Raw genomic sequence first — 25,732 nt, 5'->3', positions numbered from 1 at the left:
ATCCCTATCCCTTTGTTGCAGCCCCTTTGTGAGCATCAGGGCTGTGCTCACGCCCTATTGCTGCTCTCTGTGCCCTGAACTGGCAGTGGAGATGCCAGGGCTCCCTGGGTCCCGCCGTGCCACCCCACACACCCTCTGCCACTGCCTGGCTGGGTCCAGGTCCAAGCACCACTGTCCTTCCAAAGAATTCTCTGAGCCCTGTGCTCTGCTTTATCCCCTCACAAGGCCGCGCTACCCCGGCCGCCTGTCCTCCCCTCCCACAGGGTGGTGGTCACCCTCCTTGCCTTGGCCCTCCCCCTGAAAGCGAGTCACGTCCTCTCCCTTGTGGCTTCAGCTTCTGCTCTTCAGTGTCGCTGTTCCCTCCCTCAGCCTCCTGCAATCCCTGTGCAAACCCCACCAAAGGTCTCTCCTGTGTCCCCCCGGGCCCTGCCCTTGCTGGGACAGGGGACACAGGGCTGAACAGGGAGCTGGAGCACCGGGAAGGTCCCCATGCCCAGCTCATGCCTCAGGTGGGTCGCCAGCACAGTGTAGGGCAGTGATTCGGGTATGCTGTGGGCTACTAAGGTGGCATCCCTGCTTGCCCACTGCCCCGGCCACCTTCCCCTGGGTACAGAGCCCATGGGCCACGTCCTGCTCCACACAGGCTGGTGCGAGGGGCTGTGTGTGCATCTGGCCAGCACCTGGTTCCCGGGACAAGCCCGGGACAGGCACCGTCCGTGTGGAGCGGCCGGTGGGGGATGGAGAGGAGCCGGCTCCGTTCTCACGAGAAACTTCCTCCGCCGGCGTTTGGGCAGGGCCAGGGGCGAGGGCCATCGCACGCCCCGCTCACGTCGTAATGAGCTGTGCTAATGAGCGAGGCCTGGGCTGAGGGCGCCTGGGGACAGCTGGGACAGTGTCGCCGGGGGGTTGTCCCCGCTGTGGGTTTGTCCCACCAACTCTTGGGCTGTGCCGGGGGCAGAGTTCAGTGATGGGGAGCAGCCGAGGTTCACAGCCCAAGCACAGCCAGTGCTGTCTCAGCCCTGCTCAAGGTCCTGGGGGGAAGAGGGACTCCAGCCCCTGTCCCAAACCATGGCCACCATCCCATGGGCCGCATCAGCCCTGCCACAGTGGGAGATACGCCATGGAGAGGGTCCCTGGGTGCAGTGTGGCCATGGTGGGAGGGTGATGCTGTGGTGGGGTGGAGATCCAGGTTTGGGGTGATCTGGCTGTGCCCAGAGCCAGAACTCTGTGGACCCTGACATGTCACCTCTGCCCCAGATCCAGCTGTGAGCCTAGGGCTGGCTGGGGACCACTTGTCATCATCAGGGGAAGGCGCATCAGGACGTAGAGAGACTTGAGCCTTCCTCCCACTACCCCATCATCACGGTATCCCACGCTGGGGTCACCCCGGGGGTACCTGACTCCCAGCCTCGGCAGCGGCTTCCTCCGGGCTGGGGGAAGGTCCACAGCATCCCACATTCCCAAGGAGACCGTGGGAAGCTATGAAAAAGTTGGCCTGACTCTGGGCAGCCTATTTATAGCACCGCACACTCGGCGCTCTCATGCTTCTGTTCCCCAGCGTAGCTGCACGGGACTGTTTATATTTCCTCTGCTCTGCTTCCCCCTCGGCCGTCCTTCCCAGGAATGCCGCTTGGTATGGCAGACATGGGGAAGTCGAGGAGGATTTGGAATGAGCCAGAGGCATCTCAAGGGGTGCGGGTGTGCGGTGGCACCAGCTCGCCCTCGCCTGGGTGCCCGTCCCTCCCACTGGGAATGGCCTCGCTGGCCCACAGGGTTGGCATCTCCATTACTGGGGGCTGGGGCTCCTCATGGTATTTCAGGAGCCCCAGCCTGTGCCTGACCTGGGACTCCTGGCAGGCTCCTACTCCCAAGGGCAAAGGTGTTTTGAGATTTGATAGTATCATAGCAGGGCTTGTGGGGCCGGTGGCTGCAGGAAGAGAGGAGAGGCAGCAGAGGAGGGGTGGGTGTGATGGGTGCTGGGTGCTGCAGCCTGCTCACCCCCATGGCCAGTGAGTCCCCCTCTCCCACCCAGCGAGGGAGGTCCTGCTCCCATCCCAGCCTTGTGTCCAGGCATCTGTGCCCAATGGGAGCCCACCCACCTTCCTGCCCTTGCTGGGCCCACAGCATCCTCTGGGACATGGCCATGGCCTCACCAAGGGCAGGAGGGGTTGGATGGAGCAGGGGGGCTGTGCTGGCAGTGGGGGGAGAGGCAGAGCCTGGTGGTGCCCAGTTCCCCAGGGCACGGGGGCCTCACAGCAATGCTGCCCTGGCCAGTGGGATCAGGGAGATGACGTGGGCAGCAGGGGACTTGTCCTGGTCCCTGCCCACTGTGACACACATGCCATACACCTGGCAGAGGGCACGGCCAGTGCTGGCAGTGTGATGGCTACTGGAGCAACCCTGCTGCTCTGTGGGATCCCTGCACTCCCCTGGGGCAGGTGACAGCTCCTGGTCTCCTCGAGCTCTGGGCAGAGACCAGGAGTGGGGCTGGCCTGGGAGAGGCTGCTCTGTTCTCCTGGTTACCTCTGGAGTAACTGGGATTTGGCAAGGGAAGGAGATCACTCACATTCTTGTTCGGAGAGGAGGATTCGGTGCGTGGTTAACCCTCTCGGCTCCCGGGAAGCCGTTCCTCTTGCTGCCCACAGCCTCGTGGGGTGTGGAATGAGCAACGGCTTCCCCACGTGCATGGACCCGGGGTGGGTGTCTGTCCCCAGAGTCCCCCACAGTGCCCTGGCCAGGGGAGACCCCTCCTGCCCTGGCACCTCCTGGCAAAGGGATAGCTCAGCTTGGCACTGGTGCCTCCTGTGCCCACGCAGATCCCGCTGCTGGGGTTGCTTCCCACGGGGATCAAATGTCCGTGGGCTGTTAGCCATGCTCATGGGCTGTTAGCCACAGGCAGGGCTGAGCTGTCTCAGCCCTGCCAGCCCCGGGGGCTCTGCCAAGAGCAGAGCTTGGACCCCCCCCCCCGGCCACCTCCCGCTCGTCCAGCCCCAAGTCTCTGCCCTGGGCTCCCACCTCCGGCTCTCCCTGCCCTGCATCCGGCTCAGGGTGACGGCTCCCGGGGAGACAGGGATCGCCTGGGAGCCGGAGCAGCCTTGGCTTTGTGTGGGGCTCTCCCAGGCAGCCGCGGAGCCGAAGCGGCCGCTCCCTGCGGGCAGCTGTTCCCAGCTCCCCGACCCCGCCGCATCGCTGCCAACAGCTGCGCCCGACACGCCGGCCCTGGGCCCCCGCAGCCCCCGGGGCTGCACGGGGAGAAGGGCTGGGGACCCCAGCCTGCCTAGGAGGGATGGGTTGAGACAGGGAGAGGAACGGAGCTGGAAACTCTCCCCATGCAGCCGATCTGGCTCCGAGGAGGGGGCACAGGCTCCCCCCAGCCCGATCTGCCCAAAACCGGCTGGGCTAGACCCGTGCAATGGGCGGGAGGAGTCTGGGCTGCCTGGGCACTGGCAGGGAGCTGGGAGGCTTCCTTGGATCCCCGCGTGCTGGCCCAGAGCTGGTGGACTCCTTGCAGTCTGCCGGGGGCACAAGCGGCTCAGGAGGGACGCCCGTCCCTTGGGTTGTGGCTGGTTCCCTGCTCCAGGGACACGGGGCGTTCCAGCATCACTCCGGGAAGGGTGCCAGGGTCTCTGCCCAGCTCTGCCAGCCCCAGGGGTCCACAGCAGCCCCACGGGTGTCCTACGGCTGAACCACACCAATGTCCACCCTCAGTGCCAGGCCATACCGCCCCGTCCCTGCCAAGACCCTCCGCACCAGGGGAGCTGCTGTCCGCACGCTCACCTCTGGCAACATTTGCACAGGCTGAGCACGGAGCAGCCCAGCCTCCCGCATACTTGCTGCCATACGTACAGCTCAGCCGGGATGGAACTAATGCAGAAAACATGGCCCTGCGCCGCAGCCGGCACGCCGGGGGCTGGGAGTGCCGCGGCAGCACCCTGCCCTCGGCCAGCCCTGCCGCCGCCCCGGGGCTGCCACCGCCGCCAGGGGGTCCGGGACACCCGCGGGACCCCGGGCCGCGGAGCCGGCGCCGCCGGTTATGGGATCCGCAGATGTTGAGCTCTGGCTGCCACAGCCGCACGGCTCAGGTGCAGAAGTGCTCTCCTGGCTGACGCGCGGGCTGGCCCCAGCTCCTGGAGTTTCCATCCCTCTTGGCACCGATCCTGGGACACGTTCCTTTGTCCAGGTCCTTTCCCTGCCGGGTGCTGGGTCTGCTGCCAGCGTGCTGGTCGTGGGGGCCAGGCCCCTCCTGCCCCACATCCTGGCCCTGTGGCTGGGAGCGCCAGGCTTGGCTTGGCCAGCGCTGCCTCTTCCAAGTGAGCCGTGTTTGTGCTGGCAAGGCAGCTGGCGTGGTGGAGCCGGGGCAAGACAAGCTTGGCACCGCACGCCTGCTCCCACCCTGGCTCTCTCCAGAGAGTGGCATCTCTCTGGGGCTGGAGGCTGCTCCAGCAGAGCTTCTCCAGTGAGGGGAGGGAGATGCGGCACCTCCGTGCCCCCTCTCTGGCTGCCACGGTGGCAGAGCCTCACTGGCGGTCACAGTGCGGTCGTGGCCGGTGCTCACAGTGCTCGCACCAAGGGGGACGCAGCTCATGGGCTCCTCCGTGGGCACCATCGCTGCCCACCCCACCCCTCCTGCCCCCAGCCTGGTGCCCCTGCCCTGCGCAGAGGTCCCGGAAGCGCCGTGCCGGGTTTGGCTCTGGCAGAGCCCTCCGCTTTCCCTGCCAGCTCTGAACTCGTTAGCAGCCAGTTCTTGGAGCTCCTCAATGAGAGCGAGGGGCTGTGAGCGCTGCCTGTGCTGTGGGCCAGGGCTGGCTGCCGGCTCCCACTGGGGCACCAGGAACCGCAGGGCCCATCTGGGGACCACATGGGAGCCGGGAAACACCCGCTGACAGCCCTGTGGAAGCTCTTCCCCTCCCGTCCTCAGCAGGACCAGGATCAGGATGTGGGTTGGGGGTTCCAGCCTCACAGGGCGCCCAGGGGAGAGGTGAAGCAGGGTGCAGGGGATTGGAGCAGTCTGGGGATCGTGGCCAGGCTCAGTTTGCCGTGTGTTTCAGTAGCATCTGGGCACACATGGGGCACCCAGCTCCTGGAGCCAGGATTCAGCATGGATAAAGAGCCCGGGGATGCAGCCGGGGAAGTAAGTCCCTCTGTCATCATCGCCATGGCAGAGCCTCCTCTTGTGCCTGTGGCATGGAGCAGCTTCCTCGCAGCACTCTATCCCCCTCACCCCAGGTGACCGGGTGTGGGGAGAGCCCTGGGGACCCGGGAGCCATCTCGTGCCCTGTCACACTCACGTTACCTGCTGCCACCCTCCACTCCTCACTGGGAGCTGGGCCAGCTGCTCCACAAGGCAACCACGCTGCCATGGGTGGGGGAGGCAGGGCTGTCGCTGCTTGTGGGCTGTCCCCACTGCACTGTCCCCAGGGCAGCTCTCAGCAGAGCCGGGAGCCAGCACTCGGCTCCACGTGCTCAGCCCCGGGGCAGTTCACAACCACGGCTGGTGAAGCACACGTCCCCTCAATGTGTCCAGCGTCCCCTCAATGTGTCCAGCGTGGCTGGCAGCAGTACTGACAGCCCTGTCTCCTGTGCCTTGCAGAGTGTCCCGGGACACGACAACAACAAGGACTCCCGGCTGCTCTGGATGGGCTCCAGTGATTGCCTCATCTCCGTCGGGTTCAGCCAGGTACGGTCCTTGCCAGAAAGGTGGCCCTGGCACTACTGGGATGTTACTCCCCGTGGCTGCTGGGCCAAAGCACCCCAAGTGCTTTTTGGGTGGCCTGTCCCCCTGAAAGCAGGAGGTCCCCTCGCCAGGTGCCCTGGCCCTTGCTGGGATGGCGGAAGGTGGCTGGGAAAGGCGGTGGCACCGTGGAGCCACGCGGGCACCCCAGTGCCCACTGACACCATGTCTGTGTCCCTGCAGATGCGGGAGCGAGAGGTGAAGCTGTGGGACACGCGACGGCTCAGTGGGGCGATGCTCACTGTGGCACTGGACACCTCACCTGGGTAGGGATGGGGACTCAGCATCAGGTGGGAGGGTGGACAGTGGAAATGTCATGGTCATGCTCAGGGACCCATCAGGAGTGTGGTGGTGGAGCAGGAGCTGGCAGAGACCTCTTGGAACCAGCAGCACTCAGCCACAAAGCTGGGGACAAAGCTGGGGACAGCACAGCCACATCCACATCACCATTGAGTGAGATGAGAGGGCAGAGGCAGTGCTGGCGAGGGCACAGAGGTGTTCTGTGGTGCCGTGGTGGGTGGTGGCACTGCTGGGGACAGTGTATGAGATGGCTGCTGGCTGGGTGGCCTTGTGCACTGGGGCAGCACCACAAGATGCTGCAGGCGAGTGAATTCCTTTGGAGCTGCTGGAGCACTGGAGCAGCTCAGCCCTGGCCTCCCACTCACGCCGTGCTTTGTGCTGCGGTGCCGTGGTGGCTGCCCAGCCAGCCATGGCCAGGCCAGTGCTCACCAGGCACCCCTGGGGAAGTGGAAAAGGAGCTTTGGTGGCGTAAGGGGTCAGCGCCCCTTGTCACGGCACGATGGAGCCGTCTCCTGTCTGCAGGGCACTGCCAAGGCTGGGAGCGCTCCAGTTAGACCTGGCCTGGCCTCTCCCACACTGCCCAGTGAGCTGGCCTGGCGTCACCGTGTGGGCAAGGAAATGGGAGGAGGAGGAGGCTGTGCCTTCATCCCACTGGGGTGATTGGGGTTTGGGGCACAGTACTTGCTGGGATGCACTGGAAGCCACCAGCTCTTCCCAGGGCTGCTGGCAAAGCACTGGGATGCTGGGACCCTCACTGAGTGCAGGGCTGGCTCTGTGATGGGCTGGGATGCTGGGGCAGGCTGGGTGGTCGGCAGCCAGTACAGGGCCTCTGGCAAGGGGCTGAGTGAGCTGTGACAGCCTCTTGGCTGCCCTGCCAGCATCCCCCACACCGGTGTCAGCTCCAGGCCAGTGCTGGCAGCAGCCGCCACAGACAGCAGGGGAGAGGACCTGCCCTGGGCACGGTGGGGTGGTGTTGGTGTTGGTGTTGGTGTGGTGGAGCAGGCAGAGAGGCTGCCTGAGCATCCCTCATGCTCCTGCCAGCTCCCGGCTCTCCTGCTCACCAGCTCTGCCAGCTCAATGAGCAAAGGCCGTCATCAGTGCCCAGCGAGCGCTCTCAGGGTGCTGCAGGGGGATGCCCTGGGGTCCATTATTGCTCTTGGCGGAGAATCCAGTGGGAATTACCCCGAATCCTCGCTGGGCAGGGGGGAGCCACCCAGGCTAAATGGGATGCAGGCGCGGCTGTGCTCGGCCCCCTCAGCACAGGCTGCAGTTATTTTGGCTGCCGGGTTTATCGGCGCAGGAATGCGGCTGGCGGGCGCTGCCTGCGCGTCACGCCGGGGCCCTGCCGGCCCGCGGCTGCGTGGCGGGGCCAGCCGAGAGAGGCTGGGGGCGGAGGGGGGCGAGCGGAGACCCCCCCCCCTCGTGCTGGGGAGGTGCTTTTTTTAGGCAGCCACGCCGGGGCCACCGCGCTTCCAGCCCCAACCACTCCCGCCTGTAAATCTGGCAGAGATGACAAATGGCGGAGGGGGATTTGGGATGGCTCCCGGCGGAGGTGCCGAGCGGGGGATGTGTTCTCCCTCCGGCAGAGCCATCCCGAGCAGGGCCGCGACACTCAGGAGCCGTGGAGCCGCGGCAAGGGCACGGGGTGGATGGTCTTGGGGTCACTAGATCACCCTGGAAGCACTGCTTGGGGCAGACTTAGAACTGGGGGACAGGGACTCGGCCCCCTGGGGATGGCGGAGCAGCAGTGGGGCTGGCTGTGGATGTCCGGCGTGGCCGTGGGTGCCCAGTGTGGGGCACGGAGATGTGTTGGGCAGTGCAGCGGTGCCGGCCGTGCCGTGAGCGGGGCGTGGGGAGCTGCAGCAGCAGCAGCAGCAGCTCGTTGAAGCTCTTTGAGGAAGCAATCAGTGGGCGGGCAGGAAGCTCATACCATTCATTACTGACGCCAGGCCGGCAGGAAGGGGAGTCCGCATCCCCACCGCATCCCCACTGCGCCCGCCGAGCCGGCACCACGCGTCCCCGTGACACCCCAAAGCAAGGCCATGGCGTGCCCCAAGGCGGGGGTCACCCCAGTTTGCTCACCCCAATGCCCACGGCCACACCAAACCCTTCAGGCTGGTTGTGCCCCCATCCAGCATCCCTGGAAGAGGGCAGAGTGGGAGGCACCAGCTCCATGGACCTCCACATCAGCATGTGCCTTTTGGGGGTTCTCCTTCCCAAATCCTGAGCAGGGGAGATATTTCCAACCACACAAACATCATTTTCAAAGCACCCCGAGCGTGCCAGGGCCGTGCTTAAGAGCTGACCTCACCAATGCCCAGACCCTGAGGGAACAGGAGGTGGGAGGTGCTGGTGGCCATGGCCCCTCTCTGCATCCTGGTTCTCAATGTGCCACCCCTGGGTACCTGCTGTTCCTTCGGCTCGGGTTTTGTCCCCCCCGGCCCCCTTTAATTAGATCAAGGAGCAGCAGGGCAGGAGCCAGGAAGGGGCCTCAATAGGTTATTGTTGCCCTAAATTGTAACCAGCACCAGCGGGGTTGGGTTACCGGCTCCGACTTGGGGTCACCGACCAGACCCCGCTGCTGCACGCCCGGCGGCCGGCACAGCACTGCCCGGGGACGGTGCTGTCACCACCATGGTGACAGGAGAACAGCGGCTTCCTTGTGTCACCGCATCTTTCGATGTCCTGGAAATGTCCCCAGGGAGGCTGGGGGTGCCGCGGCTGGCTCGGGGCTATGGCTGGATCAGTAGGGATGAGATGCCCGGGTCAGCAGAGGTCCCGGGGAGCCGTGTCCCCGTGGTGTGTTCCAACAGTGGGCATATCCCTGCGGGGCAGGGTGGTGGTGGGGCTGAGGGATGGGGACAGCTGGATCCCCGCCACCTTTCACAGTGCAAAGTCTGACAGAGCCGGGAGGTGCTGGAGCCAGGAGCTGGCACAGCAGGATGTTTGGGGAGGGATTTGGCGGTGTTTGGCTCCCCCAGCGCTGGAGCAGGACATGGAGGAGCCCAGGTGGTTCCCTGGGGACACTGCCCAGGGGTGCTCAGTCCCTAACACCCACCCCCTGCCCCTGCCCCAGCCAAAGCCTGTGGCTGAACCAGCTCCTGGGGTCAGGCTCGCAGCCCTGGCATCTCCCAGCCCCAGCCCTCATGTGCACCAGGGCACCCGACCCCACCAATGCACATGTTCCCACTGTCACCCTGCCACCTCTCCCCTGGCACCAGCTGCAATGGGACCTCAGTGGCTGGTCCTGCTCCCATCCTGCCTGGCACCCTCTGGGGCTTAGCAGCCCTTTTGGATCATGGTGGGTGTTTTGGGGTTCTCTGACAAAACCCACCCCAGGAGGAAGAACCCTGAGCAGGACAGGTCCATTCCTGTCCCCATCCCTGTCCCAGCCCCCTGCAGATCCCAGAGGTGCCTGGGTTGACATGTGCTTGCCATCAGTGGAAAGGGGTTTTTCCTGCCCTGTGTTGGCTGCCACCCTCAGACACAAGGAAGGGGAGAGGCCACCCCACCCCATCAGGTGTCACCCCAGTGGGACCCATCCCCATGGGGCTACTGGGCAGCCACATGAAGGGGTTAAGGCGGGGCAACCACCCAGCCCATGTCGCCTGTCCCGTAATTCCACTGGGTAAAAATAGCCCAGCGCTGGGGCGGGATGGCAGCACTGAAATCACTCCCAGATGAGCCACAGCCTCGGTGGCCAGACGGTGCTCCCTGGCCTCCCCAGCTTTCCAGGAAGCTGATGAGCTCCAAAGCTCTTCCTGGCAGCACTGGGGGCTGTGTGATGGACACACACCTGTCCTCCCCCTAGAAAGTGGGCATCTGGACCCCTCACACTGAGACATGACCCCTCTGGGGCTCTGCTCCAGACATGGGGACCTGGGGGACCCACGGGACCTGGCTTTGGTTTCTGTGGGGCCATGCCTGCGACTGGGAGTGATTTTTTGGGAAACCAGAGCCCTCCAGCCTTGCCACGTCAGGGTGCAGGCAGGATTTGCCCCAGTGAAGCCAGTGGCTCCTCCCGTTGTGGCTCCCCGCCGAGCCCCCATCCTGCCAGTGGCTCTGGCCGGGGCTCTTGCTTACCGGCCCCACTGGATCTTTTTTTTGGGTCCATTTCAGGGGGTTTTGCAATCCTTCCCGGCGCTGATTCAGCTCGCAGGAATTAGCAGTGCCGCACAATGTGCCGCTCGGAGCCACTCTTGGCGTGCAACGGGGCTGGCAGTGGCCAGGGGAATTTTGTGCTGGGAATCAGGAAGCCACAGGGGCTGGACAGTGCCATTTTGGGCACTGCTGCTCTCCCGCAGGGCTGCCCGGGTGCAGATGTGGGTGTGGGTGGGGGCCAAGCCCTGCCCTGGCTGCAGTGTTTCCATCACCTCCGTGCCAAGGCCGAGCCCTGCTGCCCCCCTTGTGCAGTCGGCACCCCAAAATCCTTGGCTCGGGGTGTCCAAGGGGTGCTGCACCTGCCAAAGCTGCGCCCTAACTCTGCTTTTGCCCTCCTGGAATCTCCACTGTAGCTCCATCACTCTGGAGCTGCTGGAAGCCCCTCCAGAGCAATGGAATCAGCTGAGGTGCCAAGGGGGTCCCCAGCACACACCTGGCATGTGGGGGGTCCCCTGCAAACCTCCAGCTAAGTACAAGTGGGGAAATCAGCTTCGTTAGGAGAAGGGCACATCACGGAGGGAAAGGAGGGGGGAAGTGGGGGGGAAGTGAGGGGCCAGGAGGGGCTGGAGGGCTCCTGACGCCGGTGCCGACGCAGGGACACCCCAGGGGCCGGCCTGGGCTCGGGGGCTGTGGCGGCGGCCGGCCAGGGGCACCCGGCGCGAGGCCACGGCTCCGCCAGGGACTTTTCTTCTCTCCTCCTCGCGAGGCTGGAAAATATACAAAGCTCGCAGTGAAAATATTTACACAGCAGCAATTTTGGGAGGAATTTGGGATGTTAATTTGAAAAATCTGTGGGGAGAGGACCACAATGGGCCCTTTGAGCGGGCGAGCGTGGCCATCGCAGCGAGCCGCCCGCGCCGGCGAGGGGCCCCTCCTGCCGCTGCGCCGGCCCTAATGGGAGCCAGCCCTGCCGGAAGCCCACCTGGGAGCCGGGGGGCTGCGCCAGACGGCCCCGCCGACGCTCCGCGCCACTAATTGCATCCAGAGCCGCTCCCTGCCCCGGGCGAGCGGCACCGAGGGGCCGGCGGGGTCAGGGCCGTGGCCTGCGGCGGAGCGGCCGGCCCAGAGCGGCACGGCGGTGACCCTCGGTTTCAGCCCCGCGCTGTGCTCGTTCTCTCCAAATCAAACATACCTCGGCGGGCAGGGCCCCAACCTGGAAAATTCCAGCCCGAAAGATAAAGGATTGGAAAACGATTAAAACCAGAGGGTTGGAGCAGAAACCACTTGGCAGCGGGAACCTGCCGAGCGTCGGCTCCCAGCCCACACCCCGCCAGGGCCAGCGCACAAAACCGGCTGTTCCTGGGGCCGGGCAGCGGGGGTTCTGGCTGCGGCCCCCGGCCTGGGGGGGCCACGCAGGCTGACACTTGTCACGGGCGATTTGGGGGTCCCGGTGCCGCCGCGGGTGACGTCAGGAGGTTGGGCTGGGCTGTTTGTCCCGCAGCTGGCCCCGGAGCCATCTGGCAGGCGGGGAGGGATGAAGTAAGGCTGGATGATGCTGCAGGGCAGGGGCTGATTTGAACCCCGTGGCCTCTGTTTTGGGAACACCTCCCCAGCGCCTGAGGTGGGGGGCAGCGCCCTGGGGGTAAGAAACGCCCAGAGTCGGGAAAACTCCCCCCTCCCTTGCCCTGACTCATGCTGGCGTTCGCCAACAACAACGGGAGGACACGGCTGACCTTCCCGCTCCTCTGCAGGGGACACGCCGCGCTGCCCACACCCCTGCCTGTGAAGGTGCTCAGGGCTGCACAGAGCTTTTCGTTGTTGTTATTTTAATTATTTTGGGGTTTTTTTTTTACAAAAAGACACCCTTCTGATCTGCCTTACAAAAGAGATGTACACAAACATGTACTAAAAAAAAAGTTTTCCCAGAAGAAATGGGAAATAATAGTGTATAAATATTCTCTCTGAGTTCTTAAAGCTTCAATTCCCAGTTTGCCTGCTCAGCACTTCCTTTGGCCCGGGGGGTCCCGAGGGTCCCAGCACCTCGGCCGGGCCGTATTGCTGACATCAGCTTTCAGGGAGTCGAGTCATGGGCCATGCTCTGCTAAAGGACCCTTGTTACCAGCACGTGGGCGTCCCTCAGCCAAGTCACAGCAGCTTTCTCTTCAGCAGGAGCTAAAAAAAGTCCCTCGACTCCCAAATTAACCCCCCCGCTTCTCTTCTGCTACCCACGTTCTAGGTAGAGTCACAGAAATCAAGGCACAGAGCAGTAAAATTCGTGTCTCCTCCTGAAGCATGGCAGCCTCTCAGAAATTGCACGTTTTGGGATTGGGGGGTTTTCTTCCTCAATTCAGTCAGCTCCTTGGCAATCCGTATCCCAGAGGGACATGGCCAGGTGCTGCCACTGGAGCTTGGCCCTCCTGTGTCCAAGGCTCTGGCAGCCCTGTGAGTTCAGAAGTAGGAGGGTTTGAGCCCCGGGGTGTTGTTGTTGCTGGGGTAGTGTGACTGCATGAGCGGCACCTCGCACTCAGAGCCACCAGAAAGCATCGCTGCCTCCGGCACCTTGCAGCTGTGGCTGCTCAAATCCCCGTTTTCCAGGCAGGCTTTCACCCCTTCCAGCTCCAGCGGGCCAGTGTCTACCCCAGCGCCAGCGTGTGCCTTGGCCCGGCGGTGCCGGCGGTAGTACATGGCGGCGGTGACCACCACCACCAGCAGCAGCGCGGCAGCCAGCGCAGGGACGAGGATCAGGGCGAGGTTGGGGTCCTGGCTCTGGGTGACGGGGGAGTGCTGCTGCAGGCTGAGGGGCAGGGTCTGTGCTTCGGCACAGTGCTCCTCCTTGGGGACCTCCCCCAGCGCCCCGATGCAGACGCGGTAGGTGCAGTTGGGTTTCAGCGCCCGCACCGTGTACTCGGAGAGCGAGGCCGGCAAGCGCAGCATCACCGGCCGCTTGTCTGGCCCCGACAGGTTCCGGTAGCTCAGGCGGATGCCCTTCAGCTGTGCCTTGGACTGGACATAGTTGTGCAGGTCCACTTTGAGGGAGGTGCTGCCCACCTGGGCGATGCTGACCCGCCGGCTGGGCGGCAGGGCTGGTGTGCCCGGGGCTGGTGTCGTTCCCCTCGCCTCCACCTCACAGTACACACCGGCAAAGCCCACGGGGCACAGGCACTCCAGGAGGTTCTGGGCACTCAGGTGGCAGGTGCCGCCATTCAGACACGTGCGGGGGGGGCAGATGGGCGCCGGGGGGCTGGTGGGGGCCGGGGCGCCGCTGAAGGGCACCAAGGTGGAGCTGCCCTGGGGGTCCCTGGCCCTCAGGGTGGGTGCGGCGGTGCTGGGGGGCGGCGGTGGGCGGTGGGTGCTGGGCAGCGGTGTAGGTGGTGGCAGCGTGGTGGTGCGGGGCGTGGTGGGCGTGGGGGTGGTGGTGGGGCAGCCGAAGTCAGTGTATTGCAGGTGGTGGAGGAGCTTGCCAGAGTTTTTTGGGGGGAAGTGGCAGCGTGTCTCCTCAGGGCGCCGCAGGACCACGCCGCTGGCGTTCACCCACTGCACCAGCCAGCTCATCTGGCAGATGCAGTTGAAGGGGTTGCCGGCAGCTGTCATGGCCCGCAGCCTGGAGAAGAAGCTGGAGAAATCCCGAGGGATGGTGTTGATGTTGAGGTTGCTGATGTCCAGCTCCTGGAGGTTGTGGAGGCTCTGGAAGTCCTCGGCCGGCAGCTGGGAGATGCGGGCATTGCCGGCCAGGCTGAGCCTGGTGAGGCTGCCCAGCCGCCGCAGCACCGCTGGGACACGCTCCAGCAGGTTGTCAGAGACGTCCAGCTCGTGGAGGTTGTTTTGGACCTGGAAGAGCTCCTCGTTTAAGCTCGTCAGGCCCAGCCCTGCGATCTTTAGGGACTCGATGTTGACGGCATGGAAAGCCCCTGGTGCAATGGCAGGGATCTTGTTCCAGCTGATGTCCAGCAGCAGGAGGTTGGGTAGGTCAAGGGGTGGCACAGCCCTGAGCTGGTTGTTCTGCAGCTTTAGCTCCAGCAGATTCTCCAGCGTGTCGAAGGCAGCAGCATGGATGTGCTGGATCCTGTTCCTCTGCAGGTAGAGCCGTTCCAGCAGCCGCAGCCCATGGAAGGTCTCATTGGTGATCTCCTGCAGCTGGTTGGAGGACAGGTCCAAGTTGACGAGCTCCGTCAGGGGCTGGAAGATGTTTCTCTGGATGCTGGTGATCTTGTTTTGCGAGAGGTCCAGGAGCTGGAGGGCAGGCAGCCCTGCAAAGCTGTCCTCGCTGAGCGCTGTGATGCCGTTCTCAAAGACGTAGAGGGAGAGGGTGCTGGGGGGCAGCCCCCGGGGCACCGTCTGGCCCCGCCTGGCCGCACACAGGATGGTCTTGGGGTCTTGGCACTGGCAGCCCGCAGGACATGCCCCGGCCAGCTCCCCATGGGCCAAGAGAAGCAGCATGCAAAGGATCAGCTGGTTCATGGTGTCAGCTCTGCAGAGAGACAAGTGCAGCCAGGGTTAGGGGATGGGCCCTGCTGGGGGGTATCCAGGGCTGGCAGGGCTGTGGGGCACCTCTGAACCTCACTCTGCCTCCAGGGCTGGTGAGAGTGAAGCAGCACAAGGACTGCCCACCCCGCCTCCATGCTCCCCCCTCCCCAGACCCCCAGGATTTGGGGATGTGGTACCTTTGCGCACCCCAGGCTCTACCGTGAGACATGTCCCACTGGTATTGGGGCCATCTTCGGTGGGGCACCAAGACCTTTCCCAGTACTCAGAAGGGCCCCAACCTCCCCAGCTGCTCAGCAGGGTGCAAATCAAACACAGGGGATGCAGAGAATCAGAGCACCGGGAAGGGGTGGGAGCCTGGCCGGCCTCCCCTGCATAGAGCTCAGCTTAACCCTTTGCTTGTGCTGCCGTCCCAACAGCTGCACCCTCGGGGGCTGCTCCTACCCAGATCACCAGCAGCAACAATCCCTCTTGGGGACAGGGGCACCCTGAGGTGACCCAGGCCACAGAGTGTGGGGCTGGAGGAGCTATTTGTGTCCTCACAGGGTCCAGGGGCTCATACGCCCAGCCAGCCCCTGTCCCCACAGGTCACCTTGCTGTTCCCCTCACTGTTGCACTCCAGGGACTCCACACAGGACCGTGGGCTGTGTCCCTGTCCCTTGAGGACTGGGTCAGCAGGGATGGAGGGAGGAAGCTCTGGCTGTAAGCAAGGCTGTAACCACCCCAGCCCCAGCTCCCCATGGATGCCCTGGCCAATGTCACAGCCACTGTGTCCCACAGGTCTCCTCTCTCAGCCCCATCTTTCAGCCCTTTTAATGACACTAGGCTGGGCCAGAGACTCACAGTCTCCTGCCACTCCATCTCAGGGTCAGGGGGAGGTGGCAGAGGAGGGGTCCCTGGGCAGGGAAGAGGCAAACCCTTCCCCAGCCTCATCTGTTGCCACCTCCTCCCTGCTCAGAGCTGTTGGAGTTGGAGCTCCAGGCAAACGCCCCCCCTGTGGCTCACAAGGGGCCCCCGCCGTGTGTGGGGGGCTGCAGGTCACACAGCAGCACGTGCCGCCTGCCCCGGCCCCATCAGCAGTGCAGGGACACCACATCCTGTGCCAGGAGGGTCTGGACCCGTGCCGTGTCCTCTTGTCCCCCTGCCGGGGTGTTGGACAGGGTTAACACTGCGGCCGGCTCCGTCCTTGCCTCTTACCGAGCGGCCCCCCTCAGGGTGGGGCGAGCCCACGGCTGGGCAGGGTCACCACAAGTGCCTGAGTCACTTGGCCTGACCGGCCCTGCCCTGACATGACCTGTGCCGTCAGCCCCTGACACTGGGGAGGAGCTGTGCCACATCCAAGAGGTCACTGTCACCCAGGGGTCACCATCACTGCATCCCCTCCCCAGCGCCCCCAGGTCCCCCTGCACCCCACATCACAGTCAGGCTGCCAGCAGAGTTAAAAACACAACATGGAGACCCTGGGAAGTGCTTTTTGGAGCTGGGGGAAGACCCAGCACCCCTCGAGGTGGCTCCAGCAACCAGAGCGTGCTGGCTGGTGGGAGAGCTCTGGGTGCAGGGTGCTGGCATGCCAGCGGTGCCACGGCCATGCCAGCCCGCCCGGGTGGGCAGCGCCGGAGCGGGGCCAGGCCTGCGGGATGCTGGCGGGGCCGGGGCTGGTTTTGCAATGCCAGGGTCGGGTTTCGCTGACGTGTCCCGTGCTGCAACCAGCTGCTGACTCCAAGTCTCTCTCGTCCCTTTAATTACGCTGGCATTTCCTCCCCGCCTGCCAGGCTCCCCGCTCCGGGCAGGTTCGGCCAGCCCGGCCACGGCCGCTCATCCGCGCCTGGCCACGAGCGCCGGGCAGGCTGGCACGGCCCCGCAGCCTCCGCCACCGCCCCTCGGCATCGCCCGCTCCGCCGGCACACGCCAACATCCCGCCCGCGCCCCGCCTCCCCGGCACGATGCTGTTTCAAGGCAGAGAGGAGTTAACTCAGCCCAGGACACCCCCCAGAAACGGGGGGCAGGGGAACAGCCTCCCCAGGTCCTGGCAGGGTCCCCAAGGGCGGAGAGGGGGCCCCGTTTCTGCTGGAGGTGTTGGGGCCGCCCTGCCAGCGGCCTGCTGCTGCCTTGGCTGGGCTCCCTCACGCCTGCACCGCAGATATTTGCCGAATTATTCATATTTTCCGGCTGCGGGGAGGATCTGGGCTCAGATTCCCCCAGTCCCGGCTCAGCCTTTCCCTGCCAGCCTGCTGGGGTGGGAGTACCGTGTCACCCCCCTTCCCTGCCTGCAGCCCCCCGGGCTGGGCCACCCCGCAGCCTGCCCAGGGCTGGGACTTGGCAGGGGATGCCCTGCTTTGCACCCGCCTCCTGTTTTCAAGGACGAGGCCGATGCCGTCCCCGCGCTGCAGGGTGACACCTGTGCAGGGCAGGCTGGAGGAGCTGGAGAGTCCCTGACTTTCCCTGCTGCTTGGGGACCTCAGGGAAGCAGGCACAGCCGGGATGTTCCTTCCCGCACCGGCAAGTGCGGACAAACAAAGCCAGCGTTGTTGCTGGCCCGTGGGCTGCCACCTTGGCCGGTGGCAACAGAGCAGGAAGGACGGGGGCAGTGACAGGGAGGAACACAGTGCCCCTGCCAGGCGGAATGCAGATGCTGCTCCCCTCCCTTACACCCCTCAAAACAAGCCGATGTCAGCACGTGCCCCCCCTCCCGCGAGCCAGCCGGGGGGATGCAGAATTAAGCCCTTAATCCTCCTCCCCTTCAACCCACCCTGCGCCGCCGCAGCTCCCACCTCCTCCCGCTCCCCTCCCTATTTAATTAAAGTTTCCGCAGCAGCCCCGCAGGAATGCAGGCCTGGTTATTGCATTCCCCGGAGCACTCGCCAGCTCCTCCATCCCGCTCCTGCCCCTTTGACCCGGCCGCGCTCCCCATCTCAGGTGCCGCCAAGGAGAAAAACCAGCAGAGCCGCTTCGCCGGCAGCCAAACCGCCTCGGGAGGAGCCGGAACGCCGGCGGAGGGTGGGAGGAGGCCGGCGATGGTGCCACGCGTGGCCCGGGCGGCACGGGCAGATTCCTCCGGAGTGACTGGGGCGGCCGCGGCTGTCCCCGAGCGCTTCCTCGTGCCGCGTCCCGCCGGCAGAGCCAGCCGGGCAGGCAGCGCTTGCGTCAGGGCCACCCGGCGAGGCCGGCCGGCCTTGGCGTGGTGCGGGGGAAAACAGTAATTAGTGTCATCCCTGATGGCGGCACTGCCCAGCGCCGTGTGGGCAGCGGCACAGCTGGGTCAGGGCAGTCTGGCCGCCCCAGTTTCAGCAGGATGAGACCTGTCGGCGTGGGGCACACTGGCAAGAGTAGGTGCGTGGGGGGACATTACTGGGGGGCTTTGGTTGGGAAGAGGAGTCTCGGAACTGGAGCATCTCTGCTGGGATGTGTTGGCTCCCGTGGCAGTTGCCATCCTGGGAGGGAGCCAGGCGTGGAAAGGGACATTTACCCCACAGTAGCCCAAAGTTACACCCAAAGAGGGTGACAGGCGCCAGCCCCCTCCCAACACGCGCCAGGTGACAATGAAGCACGCAGGGAGCTGGCGGCAGAAGTGGTGGGGTATCCCTGCCGCCCGGCGGCCAGGCTGGCCAGTGGCCCTGCTGGCACCCGTCCCTCTGCACCAGCTGAGGGAAACCCCTGTCGGCACCGCCTGGGGACCCGCCTGGCCCCATAGCGGGTCAGTGACCCAGGACACCAGCCCCTGAGGACAAGTAGAACGAGGGCAGCCAAACCCCACCCCAGCCAAGCCCTCCACTGAGGAGGGTGGTGGTGGACACTGCTGCCAGCAGCTCCCACCTCTGCCTGACCCCAGCAGGGGAGCCCTGCCGCCACGTCTGCCGGGACAGAGCAAGCGTGGGATGGGCCCAAGACCATGCTGGTCCCGTGTGGGTCCTGGAGCCCTTCTGCTGGCAGAGTGCTTCACTGCCACCCGGCCATGCCGGATGGAGTCATGCTCCGTCTTAGCCCCAAACACATCCCTCCCCTTGCCCGTGATGGATGCAGCACCAGGCCGAGATCCCTGGGCCAGACTCCAGTGCATCCCATGGCAAAACAGGCATAGGCAGGGACAGGGAAGTGAGAGCCCTCTGTGAACCCTTGTGGCAGCCCACCGCAGTGCCATCCCCCCAGCCCAGCCGAGGCCCTGCCATCAGCCGAGGCAGGGGCCAGCTGGGTGCCCCTGGTCCAGCTAAGGCCTCGCAGGGATCAGGGCACGCCGACCCTCAGCCGAGGCCCCGGTGACACCCCGTCACCCTGCGTGCCCAGGCCACACCGGGTGTCCTACGGCCCGGCCTAGGCTCACCAGAGCCCCCCGGGCCCCACCTCCCCCTGAACCCGCGGATGCCCGCCAGAGCCCCCCCTCCCGTCCCTGAGCCGCCTCCCCCCCGCGAGCTCCGCTGGCCGTGTGGAGGGTCGGGCGGTGTGGCGGCCGCGGCACTCACCGTGGCGGGCGGTGCGGGGCCGTGCGGGGCAGGCGGTCAGTCCATGGCGGGAGGGAAGCGGCAGCCGGGCGGACGCTCCCCTCTCTGGCGGTGCCGGGCGCGGGGGGGCGGCATTTAAACCGCGGGGGCGGGGCCTGCCCTCCCGCCGGGCGCCCATTGGCTGAGAGCTCGGAAGGGGCGGGGCGGGGCACGGCCGCCACCGAGGCTCCGCCCCCGCGCACCTGGGGCCCACCGGGGGCGGCACCGCGGGGACCCCCGGGACCCCCCGAGCCACGGGGACCGCGGGGACATCCAGCACCTCCGGCACCCTGGAGCTACACGGAATGTCGGGACCTCGGAGCCACAAGTACCCCCCGGACATTCAGGACCTCTGAGTCACAGGGATCCCCTGTACCCCCAGGACCTCTGGGACTTTACAGTCACAGGGACCCTCGGGATATTCAGGATCTGTGATTCGCAGGGACCCCCTGGACCGACCCCCAGGACCTCTGGGACCTCAGAGTCACAGGGACCATCGGGGCACCCAGGACTTTTGAGTCACAGGGACCCCCAGCACCTCTAGGACCTCGGAGTCACAAGGATCCCAGAGGCCTCCACAGGGACCTCCAGACCCTGTGACCCCAGGACCTCCCAGAGTCACAGGGACCTTGGGATTCCAGGAGCCTGCAGAGTCACAGGGACCTCTGGGACCCCTTGGGAACTCCATGGGCTCCCCAGAGTCACAGGGATCTCCTGGATCCCAGGGCCCTGAGGGCCCCCCAGAGTCACAGGGACCTCCAGGATCCCCAGGGACTCCATGAGACCTCCAGAACCTCTGGGCCCCCAGAGTCACAAGGATCCCCAGGATCCACAGGACCTTTGGAAGCTTCTGGACCCTCCAAAACCTCCAGGGCCCCCCAGGATCTTCAGCATCCCTAGGGCCAGGGCCCCTGGGGCTCCAGCACCCCTGGTGTGTATACACACAGGTATAGGGGTAGATCCAGGTTAGGTATCTCCCTCATATCCCCAGCACCCATGGGACCCCTGGCAACCCTGGTAACAACAAAGGCTGGGTGTCTTTGCACCCCCAGGGACCCCCATATCCAGTGTGTCCAGGGTAACCAGGGACTCTGGCACCGATGAGCCCCAATGCCCTGGGATCCCAGTCCCCCCATACCCCTGGCATCCACAGAGCTCCTGCCACCGTGTGCCAGGGGACAGGGGGAAAGTGAGTGGCCCTTGCAGGGCAGTCCCCATGCCTCTGTGACAGCCCTGTGATTGTGCCCAGTGCTGCAGAACAATGCTCCCTGTTCAGCATGGTGAGGATGGCACGGGTTGGGCTGGGACAACCAGGCACCCAGGGTGCCCTTGTCCCAAACCTGCACCACTGTGGTGGTGGCAGTGCTGCTGACAGTGGTCACAGCAGGGCAGGGGACCCTGGTGCCTGCCACGGGCATCCTGGCAGTGTTTGCCTAGCTTGTGCCAACAGTCCTGGGGCAGGACCGTGCCATACCACCCACAGCTATGCTTCATGGCATGGGATGGCACGGAACAGCTCCCTCCCCTTGGCACAGCCACAGAAATGTCAACCGAAAGTAATAGATTGTCCCTTTAGTCTCTGCCTGCGGTGCTCCCTCCTCCACCCCTGCCGAGGGAAGGCACAGAGGTGGCTCTGTGCTCCTGTCACCGCTGTCCCCTCAGGCCACGGAGTATTCCCTGCGGCCCCCTCCTGCCACCGCGCATCCCTCCAGCCACGGAGCACCCTGGCTGCGGTCTAGGACAGGGTGCGGGACCGGGAGCAGGGACACGCTCCAGCTGGCACAGCCGGGCCGCAGGGCACTCCCGGGGCTGGCCGGCTCCACAGGTGCCGTGGCAGGCGGGCGGTGAGCTGGGGTGTGCCACGCGCCCGCCCCGAACTGGCCAAGCCGGCCGGGCCGGCCTCGGGGCAACCCTGCGGATGCCAGAGGCTTCCCCGAGCGAGGCTGGGTGCCATGGCCGGGCACAGGGAGCAGGGCAGGGAGCAGGATGCCCCAGGGCTGGGCACGGCTTCACAGCGGGCACTGTGCAGCCGGGGCTGGAAGCAGGTGGCAGTGACATCCTGCTGCCAACCTGCCAGCCCAGGGTGGGACAGTGAGGGTTGTCATTTGGGGACCAGCCCAGCACCCTGCAGCCCCCAGCACCGGTGCTGCCCTCCCATCCCAGCATGGCCTGATCCTGCCCCACACTTCCCCAGGACCGGGTTTGGGGTGTGCACCAGTGGGGGGAACAGGATGCAGCCCCACATCCGTTGGGGTGCTGTGCCCATGGGGGCCCCCGACTCAGCACCCCCCTTCCCTTGCAGGGTGACCATCCCACTGTACGACGCCGACACGGGGCTGCTGGTGCTGGCAGGGAAGGTGAGTTCCCGTGGCTGGAGGGTTAGGGAGGCACTGGGGGGACAGGAGGATGCAGGGGGGTGTAGTGAGGTGCATGTGGGTGCACCAGTGGAGTACAGGAGGGTGCATGTGGGTGCGCCAGTGGGGTGCTTTGTACAGCCCTGCTCATTCCCTGTCCCCACCACCTTTCTTTCAGGGAGAAAACCTCCTGTACTGCTTCGAGGTGGCCCCCACACAGCCAGCACTCACCCAGGGTAAGCAGGTCCCGTCCCACCATCCCGGGGGGCTCACCACTGCCTGGCCACCCACCCCACAGCCACCCTGCCTGTCCCCCAGTGACCCAGTGCCGGACAGAGGGCAGCACGCGGGGCCTGGCGGCTGTGCCACGCCTGGCCCTGGATGTCATGGCCTGCGAGGTGCTCCGTGTCCTGCAGCTCACTGACACCGCCCTTGTCCCCGTCAGCTTCCTGGTGCCACGCAAGGTAAGGAGGCCCTGCGGGTGGCACTGTCCCAAAGGTGCCTGGTGTCATCTCACGGGTCACACCTCACCAGCACTGGGTGACAAAAAGGACCTGGCTGCAGTGAGACCCCACTCCCCAGCCTGGGAACAGCAGGAATGGAGGTCAAACCTGGGTGCTGATGGTGGGTTGCAGAGTCTGGGTACTGGATTTGGGAAGCTGGGTGCTGCATGCAGGATTGGGGTGCTGGAGCGTGGGTGCTGACAGCTGAGTGCCACTTGCTGGGTGCTGCTGTGCAGTGGGTGCTGCTGTGCAGTGGGTGCTGGGCACTTCAAGCAGCTGAAATTTGGGTGGTGGGTAGTGGGGTCTGGGTGCTGGAAATGTCTGGGGGTGTCCAGGGGTGCCCCAGCTGCGGCAGGACAGAGGCTGTGGGATTTTGGGAACACCCACCTCGCCCCATCCCCTCTCCCACAGTCTGTCCAGGAGTTCCATGAGGATCTGTTCCCTGACTGCACGGGGATGCTGCCAGCCACCGATGCCCAAGGCTGGTGGGCAGGGGACAGCCAGCAGGTCAGTGTCATCCAGGGGGGGGTGTCCTTGCTGGTGGCATTGCCACTGTCCCATGCCCACCGTTGTGCTCAATGCAGGTGGGGAGGGTGAGCCTGCACCCTGCACGGAGACCCACGGAGACCTTCACGTCCCCCATCATTGCTGGCACCAGCCCCACCAGCACTGGCCACACAGACACCAGCACCAGCCACACCGATGCCAACACCGGCCACACTGACGCGGACCAGAGTGTGAGCACAGGGCGCTGGAAGAGTGCTCTGAATGCTGTGGGGTCGGGTCCCTGCTGCCCTCATCCCACAGGCCAAGGCTGGGGTGCCAGCACCCCCTGCCCACTGGCTCTCTCTCCCATAGGAAGCCAGTGGCTACTCCTCACCATCCTCACTGGCCTCACCAGGCAGCGCGGCCACCTCGCTCTCAGCCAGCACCGGCCCCTCCAGCGGCTTTGCCAGCAGCCCCAGCCAGAAGTCCCTGCAGAGCATTTTGGGTGAGCAGGCAGTGGGGTGGGCTCGGGGTGCCTCACAGGGGGGATTCAGGGCGCTCACCCACCCCTCGCCCGCTCCAGGGCCCAGCTCCCGCTTCCGGCACGCGCAGGGCCGGGTGCTGCACCGCGACTGCCACCTCACCAACCTGCGGGGGCTCAGCCTCACCACGCCGGGCGAGTGCGACGGCTTCTGCGCCAACCACCAGCGCGTTGCCCTGCCCCTGCTCTCTGCCGGCGGCCAGATCGCTGTCCTCGAGGTACCCCGGTGTGGCGTGGAGGCCGGCACGGTGCCGTATGTGCCGTGCTGGTGACCCCCGGCTCTGTCCCGCAGCTCTCCAAGCCTGGCCGTCTCCCCGACGGAGCCGTGCCCACCATCCAGAATGGCGCGGCAGTGGCCGACCTCACCTGGGACCCCTTCGACCCGCGGCGCCTCGCTGTCGGTACGTGTGGTGGGGCCGGGAGGGTGCCCCAGCTCCAGGCGTGCCAGATCACCACATTAACCACTGCCCATCCCTCCTGGTGCACAGCGGGCGAGGACGCCAGGATCCGGCTGTGGCGGATCCCTGAGGGAGGGCTGCAGGAGACCCTGCGGGAGCCTGAAGCTATTCTCCGAGGTGAGGGGACACACTGAACACCCCAAACTGGGGACAAACCAGCCTGGTTGCACCCACAGCTGGGGACAACCACGCACTACTGAACCTCACCAGGTCACACGGAAAAGATTTACTCCATCCGCTTCCATCCCATGGCATCCGATCTCCTGGTTTCCTCCTCCTACGACATGACCGTGCGGATCTGGGAGCTGAGCACCGGGCAGGAAGTCTTGTGCCTGTGGGGACACACGGATCAGGTAAGGGATGACAAATCCAGGGACACCTGAGAGGCATCTTTGGGACATTTGCAGGGGCACAACATCTGTCTCTCCAGATTTTCAGCATGGCTTGGAGCCCAGATGGGAAGAAGCTGGCAACGGTGAGCAAAGACGGGCGGATACGGCTCTACGAGCCACGGCGCAGCTCTCAGCCTCAACAGGTACAATCACAGCCCTGGGGACAGCCTGGAGAGCTGGGGGTGTGGGCAGGAAACCCTCCCTGTGGGCACATGACTGCAACCCCAGCTCTGTCGGAGCAGGCAGGGTGACCTTCACCCCCATGCAGGAGGGCCCAGGTCCCGAAGGGGGACGCGGAGCGCGCCTGGTTTGGGTTTGTGGTGGTGACTACCTCCTGGTGTCCGGCTTTGACAGGTAAAGAGGGGGATGCATGCCAGGACAGGGGTCACCAGGGACACTGTGCTTGCTCTCATTGTCCCCTCCCCACAGCCGCAGCGAGAGGAGGATCCTCCTGTACTGGGCACAGGCCCTGCCTGAAGGACCCTTATCTGTCCTTGGCCTGGACGTGGCCCCTTCCACCCTCCTGCCCTTTTACGATGAGGATACCAGCGTCGTCTTCCTCACCGGCAAGGTGAGAGCTTGCCCTCCAAAAAACTGTGGGGCTCCCTGCCTACAGCACCCCACAGTGTGGAGGGACCCTCCATGTCCCCTGACAGCCCCCATCTCACTCCATCCTCAGGGTGACACCAGAGTCTTCCTGTACGAAGTGACCTCCGAGCCCCCCTATTTCCTCGAGTGCAACAGCTTCACCTCCAACGAACCCCACAAGGTAAATGGGGGATGTGCTGCCTGTCTCTGACCCCCTACCTGTGCTCCCAGACCCCACTCACACCCCCACCCCACCAGGGCTTCGTCTTCCTGCCCAAAACAGTGTGCGAGGTGCGGGAGGTGGAGTTCGCCCGGGCGCTGCGCCTGGGGCAGAGCACCCTGGAGCCTGTGGCTTTCCACGTGCCGCGCGTCAAGGTAGGTGGCGGGGGGGCCTGGCTGTATTTTGGGAGAGGGACAGGAGGCAGGGCACCCCCCTGAGCACCCCTTGCCCCCACAGAAGGAGTATTTCCAGGACGATCTCTACCCGCCGACCCGCATGTGGTGGGAGCCAGCCCTGGGTGCAGGTGCCTGGCTGGACGGGCAGGACGGGCAGCAGCGCCGCGCCAGCCTGCGCCCCGCAGACATGGTGCCAGGTGGGTGCAGGGGCTGGGCGAGGACGCCTAGCCCTCAGGGATGGCTGGGGAGGGCTTTAGTCAGTGGGGTGAAGCTCTCCTGCCCCATGGTGACACCACTCTCACAGTGAGTGAGGCCCCAAAAGAAGCTCCGGCTCGGAAGTTCGTCCCTGCCTCTGTGTACCTGGAGGAGAAGACTGATGAGCAGAAGAAGGAGGAGGTGGGTTCTGGGATGACCACCCTGTGGCGGGGCCGGGGGTGATGCCCCGCGCCCCACGGCTCTGCCCGGCCTCTCCTCACAGCTCCTCAATGCCATGGTGGCCCGGCTGGGCAACAGGGACGACCCGCTGCCCCAGGACTCCTTCGAGGGCGTGGACGAGGACGAGTGGGTGAGTGCGGGAGGGGGGACACACGACCCCCGGGTGGGTCGCACCCGGCCCCGCCGTGCCCCTCACCCCTCGGCCTCCCGCAGGACTAGGCTGGAGCCGGCACCCCCAGGAGCTCCCGGGACCCCCCGCACCCGCCGGGCCCGGCGGGGGGACCAGGAGGGGGAGGAGGAGGAAGAGGAGGAGGAGGCGCAGGGCCCGCCGCGGGCAGGACCCGCTATTAAAGCCGCTGCACCAGCACCGTGTCCTGCCGTGATCCTGGGACACCGGGGGGAGGACCCGGGGATGGGGGACACAGAGGGAACAAGGGGGCACGTGGACCGGGGGCAACACAGGGACCGGGGATGGGGGGACACAGGGACC

At 65.4% G+C, this 25,732-nt stretch overlaps 2 protein-coding genes across 4 annotated transcripts in view; one reads left to right on the top strand and one right to left on the bottom strand.

Annotated features, from left to right (window-relative positions):
* CORO7 (coronin 7) overlaps positions 1 to 25,609 on the top strand; it is a 36,308-nt gene extending 10,699 nt beyond the window's left edge. For 2 of the 3 annotated variants that reach the window (XM_048320484.1, XM_048320485.1), the window contains exons 8-28: positions 5,591 to 5,677; positions 5,915 to 5,997; positions 21,392 to 21,446; positions 21,622 to 21,679; positions 21,762 to 21,907; positions 22,358 to 22,453; positions 22,531 to 22,683; positions 22,805 to 22,937; positions 23,016 to 23,191; positions 23,266 to 23,374; positions 23,462 to 23,548; positions 23,642 to 23,784; positions 23,862 to 23,966; positions 24,092 to 24,177; positions 24,253 to 24,394; positions 24,503 to 24,592; positions 24,670 to 24,786; positions 24,869 to 25,004; positions 25,112 to 25,203; positions 25,286 to 25,372; positions 25,456 to 25,609. In XM_048320484.1, coding sequence (XP_048176441.1) covers positions 5,591 to 5,677; positions 5,915 to 5,997; positions 21,392 to 21,446; positions 21,622 to 21,679; positions 21,762 to 21,907; positions 22,358 to 22,453; positions 22,531 to 22,683; positions 22,805 to 22,937; positions 23,016 to 23,191; positions 23,266 to 23,374; positions 23,462 to 23,548; positions 23,642 to 23,784; positions 23,862 to 23,966; positions 24,092 to 24,177; positions 24,253 to 24,394; positions 24,503 to 24,592; positions 24,670 to 24,786; positions 24,869 to 25,004; positions 25,112 to 25,203; positions 25,286 to 25,372; positions 25,456 to 25,461 — 2,187 coding nt within the window. In that variant the 3' untranslated portion in view covers positions 25,462 to 25,609. Of the gene's footprint in view, positions 1 to 4,814; positions 5,132 to 5,590; positions 5,678 to 5,914; positions 5,998 to 21,391; positions 21,447 to 21,621; positions 21,680 to 21,761; positions 21,908 to 22,357; positions 22,454 to 22,530; positions 22,684 to 22,804; positions 22,938 to 23,015; positions 23,192 to 23,265; positions 23,375 to 23,461; positions 23,549 to 23,641; positions 23,785 to 23,861; positions 23,967 to 24,091; positions 24,178 to 24,252; positions 24,395 to 24,502; positions 24,593 to 24,669; positions 24,787 to 24,868; positions 25,005 to 25,111; positions 25,204 to 25,285; positions 25,373 to 25,455 lie in introns of those variants that run through there. The other variant, XM_048320486.1, reaches the window with a different exon arrangement.
* On the bottom strand, positions 11,939 to 19,170 carry VASN (vasorin). The gene is made up of 2 exons (XM_048320487.1): positions 19,072 to 19,170; positions 11,939 to 14,600 (listed from the first exon to the last, which is right to left on the bottom strand). Exon 2 carries the CDS (start codon positions 14,588 to 14,590, stop codon positions 12,581 to 12,583), a length of 2,010 nt encoding a protein of 669 aa, XP_048176444.1. The 5' UTR covers positions 14,591 to 14,600; positions 19,072 to 19,170; the 3' UTR covers positions 11,939 to 12,580.
* Positions 25,610 to 25,732: the final 123 nt, after the last annotated feature.

This window comes from Corvus hawaiiensis, chromosome 16, assembly GCF_020740725.1.
Source record: "Corvus hawaiiensis isolate bCorHaw1 chromosome 16, bCorHaw1.pri.cur, whole genome shotgun sequence".
Taxonomy (NCBI): Eukaryota; Metazoa; Chordata; class Aves; order Passeriformes; family Corvidae; genus Corvus; species Corvus hawaiiensis.
This window is presented reverse-complemented; position numbering and strand designations above follow the sequence as displayed.